General features: G+C 45.5%; 1 protein-coding gene across 4 annotated transcripts in view; it reads left to right on the forward strand.

The window, feature by feature from the left end:
• The window catches only part of LOC118299414 (SPHK1 interactor, AKAP domain containing), a 45231-nt gene that overhangs the window by 30428 nt on the left and 2216 nt on the right, over window positions 1–12587 (forward strand). For 2 of the 4 annotated variants that reach the window (XM_047335742.1, XM_035623107.2), the window contains exons 4-10: window positions 2781–2840; window positions 3229–3369; window positions 3999–4302; window positions 5694–9060; window positions 10480–10641; window positions 11590–11673; window positions 12395–12444. In XM_047335742.1, coding sequence (XP_047191698.1) covers window positions 2781–2840; window positions 3229–3369; window positions 3999–4302; window positions 5694–9060; window positions 10480–10641; window positions 11590–11673; window positions 12395–12444 — 4168 coding nt within the window. The remainder of the gene's footprint in view (window positions 1–2780; window positions 2841–3228; window positions 3370–3998; window positions 4303–5693; window positions 9061–10479; window positions 10642–11589; window positions 11674–12394; window positions 12445–12587) is intronic. The other 2 variants (XM_047335743.1, XM_047335744.1) reach the window with 2 other exon arrangements.

Raw genomic sequence — 12587 nt, forward strand, 5'->3', positions numbered from 1 at the left:
GGAAGTTGTCAACACCACTTTGGAGATGACAGAGGAGAAGACGGATGCAATGGTTGACGCAGACCCTGTGACCAAGAGAGTAACATGGTGAAAGCAAGACGTACAGAGGACCGATACAAGCGCGGATGGTGTCTTTTTTTTCTATCACCATTACACTGTGCAATCAGATTTTACCATCATAGTGACATGTTTAGGCCGAAAAGTTAAACCTTAAACCATGATAATATGTGAGTATGTCAGTATTGCATTTACAGATTGTTTCTGCTGCCCCCAGGTGGCCAAAAAACTCACTTAATGGAAGATTTAACTGTGCGGTTTTAGTTGTCTAAACTTGCAGTCAATACTTCATCTCCTAACGGTGTTATGACAGTCCATTCCTCTCATCCGGAGCACTTTTCAAGCCCTTGAGTGTATCATTTTGTTTTTCGCTGCATCAATTTAGCCCCTTCACCGAGCTATTACTTTCCCCCTTTCTGCCTTTGTGCGTCTTTTCCTCTCTCGCCCTTTTGTCCCCTCCCCCAGCCCTCAGATGTTTACGTGGTCAGTCTTTCAGAGACGGGCCGATGCAAGCTCGTGTCATCTCGTCTGTCTTTGAAAAAGCGATAAGATCGGAGTGTTTCCTTGGGCTAAAATGACACATGGACACAGAGACAACTAGATGATCCTCTGCGTCCCAAATTTAAGAACTGCTGCCTCGCGGCTCTCGCAGACTGACGGGGTTGAATTGCCTCGACCCTTCTCAAGGTCGAAATCGTGGATCACTCACCTCGCTTTTTCCTCAAACTGTGTGTTATCTGCAAGCGAGGTGTTGGCAGGGGGAAGGTGTCGTCGTTTCTTTTCTGGGAGGATTTGAAAATCAGTACAAGTGAATAGTACGAAGGTGTCATACCTTCTGTTCTAATGTTGTAGTACGGATAGAAAGTGAAGAGCCCTGCAGCCAATTACTTGTATGTGTATTATACAAGCAGTATATGTACAGGTACATCCACATAGAACAAAGTCAAATAAGAAAAACATGGCAAGAATAGCATGTAAGTTCACTGTAGAATGACTGAAAATAGAATTTATAGTCCTGGAAAAATATCAAACTTGGGTCGCTGAATGCCAAAACCAGGCCATTGTCTTTGTTTTCATTAAATGGTACATAATAACCCCAGGTCCTGCGTGTACGTCATTGACATTTAACAGTTATTCCAACAAAAAGGTCCTCGTGACACTCGCTGAACTGATCTGAACAACAGACAAGTGGTTATACTTTCCGGCTGTTATTTTGAGGGGAGACAACAAAGGAGGAGGCCGCTTGGTATTCAGATAAATGGAACAAAACACAAACACACACACACACACACACACACAAAACCTGGTTTGATCAGGGTGAGACAGGAAAACCTTGATATTCTGTCGTTGTAAGCTGACACTGACTTCACATTTATTTTTACTCGACTGGCTCCATTTTCAAAATGCAATTTTCATCACATTAGACGTGATAGTTTTGAAAATACTGTTTGACTGGAGGACACCAGATTGGAGGTGAGGGGCAAATTGGCCTGTTCTGACAGTGCCGCATTACTGCTTCAGCTGAAGGACATTCTGGCTCATTAGACTTTGCAGACAAATACGTTTTTTGATTGTTTTTTTTTTGTTTTTTTTGACAAAACAAACCCCAGACTTTCTTGCAAAATTACAGGCAGTATATTGACCTATTTAATGCAGCGGTATTTTTTTTTGCTTCACTAAAAATTCTGCAGCTGCAGCAGGCAGCAGACACCCTGACGTGATTTGAAAAGAGAAAATAGTGAAGCATTTGCATAGACTTCGACGTGGGCTCTATTGTGGCGCATATACCTATACAGTTGAATACAACTCAAAAATAAGAGGAGAAGATGAAAAATCATGCTCATCTCAAAAGCTCTGAGGCTGTTTTTAGACAATTTAATGGACAATTTTAATATATTCATGTTCTGGACTTCATATCTCCTGGGATATTTTATTCACTGTAGAAATTCATAGGGTAATACTTAATCATTTGCTAATACCAGGTGATATACACGCCACATGTGAATAAAGGGAGTACAGAGTTCCTTTTTTTTGTTTGCACTTCAACCACTGTGATTTGCAATGACAAGCATGGAAGCATTTATTTGTTAGACGTATAGACATGAATGTAGAAAAAGCATATCTTCATGACTGAGACACAAAAATGTCACCCACCGCACAGGCTGATTATGGATGCTGCGGCCTGGAACTGAGCCTCTCCCCCACGAATGCTGCCGGTGCCAAGCTTTATCCTTTCAGCCACACAGGCCTCACTTGACTGTGGCGACTTACATCAGAAGCCGTGCGCTTGTAGAATCAATGGGCAGACGCCGGACAGTCCCGGACTCCCGGTACTGACGCGGGGACTCCATCAAAGACCATTCAGCCTGCAGCCAGAGGCAAAGGAGGGTGGGATGGGGAGGGAAGGGCAGGGCGCACAGATTGTGACAGAGGCAGAGTGAATGCGCGGAGAGGAAGAGAGAGGTAGATGGAAAGAAAATCGTTGCTCATTACACCTGCTGCTCGCAGCCACTGACGGACAAGAAAGTCTTCTTCGAAATGAGAAAGGGTGCCTTACAGTGGTTATTGGGACACCACAGACAGCTGCTAGAGATTTGAAATGGCTGCCATCCCGCCTGGTTTGTAGGATTTGTGACAAAGAAATGGGCCCTTTGTTATTCTGCTCAGCTTTTGTGGTATAATCTGCCCCTCGCCATAATGCAGTCTTTCTTTTTCTCTCTCAGATCTGTTTTGTAAATCTTGACCCTCAGCAAACGGACTGCCGTGATGACAAAAACATGAAGGTGAGCCATTTCTTCATCTCCCCCCCCCCCATCCGTCTGTCGCTCCTGCGTGCTCCCCTTCTTTTCCCGCCTACTTTTCATCTCCCCAGGAGTTAATTGTATTTGCCATATAAACATTGGCTCAGTTGCCATGGATTCGGGATCATTACCCAGAATTAGAGGGTTGAATTGTTTCGAAAATATGCAGATTTTGCAGCCGTATGCAGCTGGTGGTGGCAGCAGCAGTGTGTGACCCTGAGTTGTGACCAATAATCATTCCAAATGGTTCAAGAGTTCTCGCAGGAAGGATTTTATAATTATCAGTGTTGGAATCGGCGAGAACACATTATGTTCAGTTTTGAGGATTTTTTTTTTAGCATTGTCTCTGTGCTCTGCATGTCTCCTACAGAAACTGGCATCCGTCTCTCCTGATCTGCCAAAGCTCGTGGAATTACTTACTGTCCACCAGCAGAAAGAAAATGAGATCCTACTGTTCGGTGGCCTAGAAGCCTCAGACGCCTGCCAAACACACCCACAGTCCCCCCCTCAGGTGAGTTTGGAGTGATGTCTTCAAATCCCTGCACCCATTTTTAGCCTTTGAATTACGAGACCCGGAGACCGAGACAGGGAGTGCAAGCTGTTCTTTACTTTTGTACAGAAATTTTGTGTGATTAAATCTGAACCTCCACAGGAGGGGAAATATACAGAAGGAAGTGTATTTATTTTATCTAGTCATTCGTTCCCTTTTCACTCCAATAAAAAACTTTCCCGGGAAATACCACTTTGCAGGGACGGCACATAAAAGTGAGACAAAAATTTTAAAAGACATCCAAATACACAAACTATCAATTTTAACTGTTGGAAATAGTGGATTGTCTTTAAATACAATGTTCCCTTACAGCCACTGACCATTTCAAAGACTCACCAAAAACATTATCGCGTAAAATCACAGTTAGAATCGATACACAGGCTGCAGAAGCCTGCACAGACAATTAAACTTGCATGAGCAAGTCCAATGAGTAAATCATGTATTGAATAAAAAGAAGACAAACAGGCATAGAAACATTAACTCTCTAATATTTATGATAAAGTATCCCGTACCTTGTGACTCTGTGTACATGTTATCAACCGTGTGCTAAAGCAAGATTGTTGTGTATATTTATGTTTGTATGTACGCAGGGAGAACGTTACACTTACAGTGTGGCATGTTCCATTCAGGTCAGGCAGCAGAGAAGCACCGGCGTGTGCCTGGTTCAGTGTTCAGGGCAGAGGCGATGCAGCCAACCCGGAAGCATCATCTTTGAGATCAACAAGTTCCTGATCGGTTTGCAGTGGGGGAAGGAGCAACAGCCTCCGCAGGGCCGAGCGGCAGGGCAGCGGGTCGAGGACGACACCAATCGCTCCATCTCTTCCATAGAGGAAGACTTCATGACGGCTTCAGAGCACCTGGGAGATGACAGCGAAGACGATGGCTTCAGAAACGGTGAGCCGCGTTACCTCCACCGTGGAGGCATTTATGCATTTGTGTGTCATTCGGCGAGAATGGATTTCTCCATATTTTTGACCTTTTGTCTTGAACCACTGCACTGAAGTAATTTGAAAATTCACATGATTGTCACTGTGTGTTTTGATAGAGAATGAGATCAAGCTGCAAATCTCTATTTTCTAAATGTCACGTTAGTTAATCTGGATATAAATTGTTAACAGTCATAGTTCCAAGAAAGAAAATGCTGACATTCATGCAGCAAGTTTTGTCAAGTCATTTTCTGCATCTTGTGTGACTTCAATGTGCAACAACACAGGGGTTAGATATCTAATTCTGAAGATCTTATCTCGCATCTGCACATCATTGGAACGTGGTCATTCCGTACAGCCTCAAATTGTTGCTGTAATACATGAGCATTTACTTACAGTGTGAGTCAGCATGCTGTCCAGTCAAAACCTTAGAGAACATATTGACCCCAGACCACCAAAATATGTTTTGATGTGATGGCATCTTTATTGAGCAGCTAAAAGAACAGAAAGACCTTGAAAAATAGAAGTTAAATTCGGATTAAGTCATCGTAAAACTTAAAACAAGCCTCACATATCCCCATGTCCATTCGGTGCAAACACCATCATCTGCATATATGAGGACAGAACTCTGTTCAGTGGCATAAATGCAACATAATCAACTCAGGGTCAATGTAAGGTTCATATGTAGATTATTACGCTGCTCTGTGTGGATGGTGTAGCAGTGGATATAGGGTTGACACACGCCTGGTTCATTGTTAGTTAGATCTTAGTCTGTCAAATTGTGATAAGAGTGGAAGTGGGGCTAGTCCTACTACACTATTGTCTTACCTGGATACTGTAGACATTTAAGGTAACAAACCACTTTAATTGCAAAGTAAGATAGAGTAAAAATCTACATTGACTTAATTCAAGTAATGCAAATTCTGACATTGTTGATGACATCAAACTAGAACTCACCATTTCATTTTGTAAACATTTTTGTGGTCATGTTTGCTTTCATTGAGCAGACATCAAGTTTATTAAACAAATACAGCATATTTAGTTGCAATGAATCCTTTATACTCATCCTGTGGTTAATTTCTATAGTGACTGAGAGTGTGTAACAGTTCTTGTATGTTTATTGCCATTGTTTTACCCCAGTGATGAAACATGTTGGATGAAAAAAATACTCTGAAATTTTGTCCATGGAGAAATGGAATGGGACAAACAAGAAGTAACCCAGCTCAGTGAAGGGTAAAACAGGGTAATATTCATTTCCTGCTGTGACACTTTGTAAACTGATGGAGCTACTTTCTAATCAGAGTGGACATTTTTCATTCCCTGTCTTTCTCTGTTTTTTTTCTCTTTATCTTTTCGCAGAGGCCGAGAGTGGTGATCTGGCAGAGAGCTTGGTAGATGTTGCACAGAAGCACTGTGTCAGACTCGCATGTCAGAGGGGACAGCTGGCCCATCATCAGAGCAGGGAGGAGGCTGAGGTGAAAAGGGAACGGCATCGGCTAGCAAGCCTCCATACTAAGGAATCAGCTGGTCACTATGCCACCAATCTGGCCGAGTCAGTACTGCAAGATGCCTTCATACGCCTCTCTCAAGATGAAACCTCCTTTGTCTCTGAGGCTGCTGTCAGCATGTCCCTTGCAAGTCATCCGTCCAACTTCACTGGTCCTTCAAAGGCCAAAGAGCCTTCCCAGCAGCGCACCTGCTCTTTTGAGCTCCCCAAGATTGTCATAGTTCAAAGCCCAGACAGCTCTGATGGGGCTGCAGAATGGCCAGAGACACAGGTGTCCCATGTGCCCGACCAGGACTTCACTGCCAAAGCAAGAGAGATGCCGGAGAAAGGGACGCAGGTTCACATTCCCCACCACAATGGAGCACATCCATCCAAACATGTAGAGGTGGCTTTGGCCTGTGCTGCCAGTGTCATTGGCACCATTACTAACCCACATTTGACAGAACAGCTCGCCATGGACTCAGCTTCAGAGGAGGACACAGAGGAGGAGCTGCAGGACCCAAAGGAGAAAGTTGACTACTCCCTCTCCTCAGCCATGTGTGGCATGGCTCAGGTAGCTGGTGCTGTAGCAGCTGTAGAGATAACAGAGGTGTCACGGGAGGCCGGCAATTCTGACACAGAATCTGCTGAAGTCTGCACAGCATCCCTGGGTCTGATGTCTGCTGCTGAGGCCTCTGCAGCCTTCACGCTGCACTGCAGTGTGGCAGAGGGTACCAGTGTTGAAGCATTTCGCGCCAACATTGCTGAGGTCCTACACAAGGAAGCAGCAGAGGTGCTTACTCAGCCACGAGGCTACAAGAGTGTAGCTCACTTGCTGGCAGCCACACATAACAAGATAGTAGATGGCATTACTTGTCCAAAAAAATCCTGCATGGATGAAAGGGAGGTTGATGACTTAATAAATGAAGTTGCAGACAGCCTATTTAAGCATGCTTTAGAGAAAGCAAAAAAGAAGAAAGAGCTGGAGGGGACTGGAAAAGATGCACTGAGCCTCCAGGTTTGTCTGCAGGACAGTGTAAATAATTTGCTGTTTGATATCCTTTGCCTGACACAGAAGAAAATCAGTCACATCTCTAGATGTGACCAAGGGTCATTGGAGACACAAGAGGGTGCTTGGGAGCCTGCATCTACAAAGGAGAACAAGGATGCATTAAGCCAATTACAGTGCTCGGTTGACCATAGCCAGTCCACCAATAGTGACAACCACAATGGCACATTGTACTGCGCAGATAAGCTTAACATGGTTCCTGGGCTGAAAGAGAAATATGTGCTTGAGGGAAGTGATCTCATTGCATCGTCATCCACAGCACACGGCAAAGAGCAACAGTCATGCTGTAGACACAGTCTGTCTAAATCCATGTCCTTGCCTACCAGAGACCACCAGCAGATCCAGCAGGGCAGCGGTGCCATCAGAGAACCTTTGAGTGAAATCCCAATTCACAGCACAGAGAGGAAGGAACGGTTAGTCACGGGGAATGACAGCAGACAGGCCTCCCTCACCCCACAGTCCTCCCTCAATTCGTGCTGTTCTCTCCTGTCATTGAGAATTGACTCTGAATCCAGGACACCCATTACCTGCTACGCTGATGATTTGGCTGCGACAGTGGTGTCTATGGCCACAGAACTAGCAGCCATCTGCCTGGAGAACTCCACTGGGAAACAACCCTGGTTCTGCGGCCTGAAAGGGATATCTCCTGAAGGGCCAGAGGCCTATTTGATTCCAGCTTACCGCTCAGTGCTAAGGAGGAAAGAGAGTCAGAGCAGCAATGCTGCCTCCAAGAAACATCGGGCACCACGCCTAAGTGAGATCAAGAAAAAAACAGAGGAGCAACCGGAACTGATGGAGCGGCTTGTGAACCGGGTGGTGGACGAGTCAGTCCACCCTGATGAACCGCAGGACCCGTTTGCCCTCTTTGCCTCAGAGGTCACAGCCAGGATCATGAACTGCCCTGAGCTGAATGTGGTAGATACTTCCAAAACAGGCCAGCCACGCAGCAGGTTGCAGTGTGAAAGGTGGAGCCGAGGGAAGGCATCAAGTTATGAGAGCATTCCGGAAGAAGACGCAGACCCCTCAGGCACACCCAACACACTGGGGCCTTGCAGTCGATTAGGTCAAAATTTAAGTCGTGGCAGCTCAATTTCTAAGCAGTCCAGCTGTGAGAGCATCACAGATGAGTTCTCACGATTCATGGTAAACCAGATGGAGACCGAGGGCAGGGGCTTTGACCTTCTGCTGGACTATTATGCAGGAAAAAATGCCAGTAGCATTCTGGCTGCAGCTGTGCAACAGGCGGCATCAAAGAAAAATGGTCATCTTAATGTCAGGGCCTCATCCTGCCTGTCCAAACAATCGAGCACAGAGAGCATCACAGAGGAGTTCTACAGGTTTATGCTTCGGGACATGGATAAGGAAAACAGAGAGTATGGCATTGCCAAGACTAAAGAATGGAGCAACAGCCTGTTCCCCCCTTCTGTTAGGACACCATTCTGCATACGACAGTCCTCTGTCCCAGACCGGCGCTCCTCAGACTCACGGCTGACTGTCAACTCACCAATTAAAGCCAACTCTTTTGATGGATTTGCCCGCAATGTGCATGGAGACACACTGAATATCTATCCCACCAACTCTGTGTCAGCCATGGGACTATGTAAGTCAGACTCCTGCCTCTATCAAAGGGGTAAGACTGACCAGATTACTGATATGCTGATTCATGAGACCTGGTCGAGCTCCATTGAGTCCTTGATGAGAAAGAATAAAATCATTGCTGATCCAGAGGACAGTATTGACCTGGAGGCTGCAGGTGACTTCCAGCCACATGTGCAGCAGTTTGCCAATCGCCTGGCAGCTGACATTGTAGATATAGGCAAGTCTGCACTTGGGGGCCAGCAAGATGTCGCTGGGGGCGTGCCTTGGTCTCACCCACAGTCGCACATGCCTGTCGGTGAAAGAAGGAAGGGATACAAACAATCTCACCTAAGTTGCAGTCGGAGTAGGTCCAGCCAGGAGCAAGCTGGTACTGGAGTAGGATCCGGTGCTGGTGACTGCAGCGCAACCCGCATGAGGGGCCCTGGAAATGTACCACTTATCCACATTGAGGCAGATCAGAAGGACGAGGAGACTCTTTTAAACCCCGAAAGGCCTGGAAAAGGACCTCAGGAATCCGCCCCAGACATGTCAGCTGCCAAGCAGACGGAGAGAGAAGCAGCCAACGGCAGCAGGTATTACACTGCTCATAGTCCTGTGTGAAAGTCAGACCAGAGACAAACTTATTTTTGTAGTCCAATAACAGAATCGTCATACTGTATATGTGAAAAGTAGAGATTGAGTAAGCAAGAAAAACAAAGGATCACATGGTGATAATTAATCTTTTGAGAAAATCTCGAAACAAATAAATTCCAGGCCACGCAACTGTTTGAGCATACCAAAGCTATTTTAGGGGTTGATCAAAGAGTGGCAGGCACACAGAGGATCTATTCACAGGCAAAAGAAATCTATTTTAGCAGTGTGTGAGGTATGAAAAACTTGGATAGGCTGTGACACACTCTCTGGGTGATGTAGTGAGTGCAGAAAGCTTTTAGTGGCATGATCCTTTATCCACTGTGGGGCTGTTGAACTCACCTTGATCAGTACAAGTTGGTCTCACCCTCGGCTAACACGACACACTAACACCACTAGACACTCAACGATATCTACATTACACTGACACAACTAACACAACAAGGAGTCAGGGTGTTGCATCAGATGAAAGCTTGCTTGAGTCGCTTCCGGCTGCAGCTGTTTGGCTGAAGAATTGTTTATATTAATTAAATTCCTTTGTGATAGGTGTCCTTCTGATTATTGCATTATTAGACATGGTCAGTCTTCCATGTCGTTTTCAAACCTAATTGATATTTTAACACTCAATTCACTCTAAAAACCCAAAGTGTCTGAGTAGCTTCAGAGGAGGCAGCAGAGCGCAGACTCTCCCAGAGAACATTTTATTGTAAAGATGACTGGAAGAGTTCATGGTGCGTATCAGTCTGGAATCAAATGGACCAGCAGAAAATGTAGGTGGAAAGAGTTGCTAATGTGAAATAGATAGGCGTTGTGTGTTTCAGAGATGTAGCTCCTCACACAGGAGTTCAGGAGTGAATGAGAGGAAAACAGTTGAAAGACTAAAGGCCACAGAAAAGTTATGAGACACTCCTTTCATTTGACAATGAATGTAATCCAGGAACAAATGGGATGCATCGGTTTGTCCCTTGTGTAAGAGTGGAACTCAATCACTCAACGAGTCAATAAAACCTGATTTCCCTCTGGAATTGTGGAGGATGGCAGCCCTCAATCATCTGATGACGAATTAATTTAATCAGTTTCCTGAGAAAACACTGGAAATCTAGCAGCGACTCACGGGAATGCAGTTTCACTGATGCAAAAAAAATATTGAAATGAATTTGCTTTCCTTTTTACGTAACGCGGTTACTTGAAATTCAACAGCCACGTCATTATTGTCCCAATACAGCCTTTTAAAATGCATTAACTAAATATGATGTTTGCCCGGGACAAAACAGAAAAAAAACCACACATCACAACAGGCACTGTGCACGTCTATAGTCGATGGGTCATTCCCACCATCTTGCGGTTTTGCTCTCCCCCAGCAGTGAGAGGGACAGGCCAGCTGTGGCGGTGGCTGCACTAGTGAAGAGGGACAAGCGTTCTATGAGCGCTAGCAGTGAAGAGAGCATGGGGAGCTGGTCCCATATAACCCCTGAAGATGACCCCCACGAGGAGACCAGTAGTTTTATCCAGCTGAGCGAGGGGTCAGTAACCTTTGCTCCTTGATACCGCTCCAAACGCTGCCACCCCCACCCTCACCCCACTCTCATTGGCCCATTGCTGCTGACATGTGTGCTCTCCTGTTCCAATGCCAATTGATTCCCCCGCTGCTGCAATATCCGCGCCTGCTAAGGCAGTGTATGGCAGAAATGTCACTCCGCAGATCCCCCTCCATAGCTCACACACAGGGCTACTCTGACTGCACTCCATGCACCACTACCTGCGGTAGTGGGCTGCAGTGCAACGGGGGGCCATTCTCCGCTACATCAAAATCTCATTTGTTTTCACGCACTACACCAACTTTTGCCAAATATTGTGGAGCTAATAGAAGACGCACCCTGCTTTCTCTCTGCCTATAATAATAATGGATAAAATAACATTACAAATACTAATTAAGGATCTTAAACTGAATGGTCAAATTTCATATATTCTGGAAGGTGTTGACGTGTAGTTTTAAGAGGAACGGGGAAGCTGGAAGGCTCCATGTGCTCAGTGTGGCATTGATATGAAATACCAGCTTCTTGCTTTATCAGCTGCGAGGGACGTTGTCCGCACCGCCATAACACTCGCTGCACTTTGCAACCTCTCCATCTACCTGCTTAGCTTAACTCCACCTCATTCCTGATCCATGTTGTGACCCCCGGGGCCTGGCTGCTGGCCATCACCAGTTCACCCCTGCCCCGCCCCCCCGTAGACTGCCTCCAGCTCTCCTCATCTTCATACTCAGACAGGCTTGCCGCCAGACAAAAACCTCGTACCTCGAAGCGTCCGACTCTGCTGCTGCTGCTATTTATATGTTAATCACCAGCTAACGAACAACATGACCTGCATCACTGCGCCTGGTTAATTTTCTCTTCACAAGTCAGCGATTGTGTCGGGCGTCCCGAGAACATGCCTATGACACTATCTCTTGTTTTTTAATTGGTTTACAGGACCGGGACCAGCAGCGCATCCAGCCTAGGCCTGGCAGACCTGGACGCCTTTTCTGATGTGCCCACTCAGAGCACAGTGATCAGGTGAAATATTTCTCACTGACGTGAGAACTCCGAGGCCCATAATAAACCATATATGTATTATTTAATGCAACAAAATATATTGCTTCCTTCCCATGTTCTGGAGCACAGCAATCAGATGACGTGGGATGTGACAGGATGCTAGACTGACAGTCATGCATATGGCATGAGAATATGGATGATTACAAATCCCGTTGTCATTCAAGCACATAATGAATTATTATGATGAATAATGAACATTTTGGCTCTTCTGTTCTAATAGAGCTATATCTCTCCAGTGTACCTTTTAAAACACATTCAGATTACCAATGTATATGCACTTATTTGTTCTCTTGTCGTAAGTAAGATGAAACTGTCTGGAACACGACTCCCCGTGTTATTTTGGGGGGGATTTCGTACCTTTTAATTAAAGGGGCAGTAAGTGATCTTCTGCTGCGTTCGTCATGTGTGGAAGGCAAACTCCGGAAAATGTCCCAACTGACCCAACTTTCTGGACATTTTCCGGAGTTTTTCATGTCTGAAAATAGCTTTAGTGAACTTCAGATGTGTTAGTAGGCAGATACTGCCAAGCCAGGCTGGACGTTTCCGCATCATATTTAATGTGCAGACCTAAGCATCTTACCAAATTTCCCCCCTCTTGACAAGTGTCCATCTCAAACTGCTGAAATTAAAAAGTGATACTATAACTTCCAGCTCCAATGCTGTTGTTGCTTCCCCCTCACAGTGAGCAGACTGAGAAAGGACATCTGGCAGGGACCAAGGAGAATGTATTTGGTAAGTGATGGATTTCCATGTCATCTCACATCAGCTTGTTAAATATGTATTATTTCAGCTGTAACTTCTCTCCACTCATCAAAGGCCTCTGATTGACTCGAGGTTACAGCATGTGCCGGGTCTGCGCGATGAATCCCTCAAAT

The sequence above is a fragment of the Scophthalmus maximus genome, chromosome 11 (genome assembly GCF_022379125.1).
Source record: "Scophthalmus maximus strain ysfricsl-2021 chromosome 11, ASM2237912v1, whole genome shotgun sequence".
Classification (NCBI taxonomy): Eukaryota; Metazoa; Chordata; class Actinopteri; order Pleuronectiformes; family Scophthalmidae; genus Scophthalmus; species Scophthalmus maximus.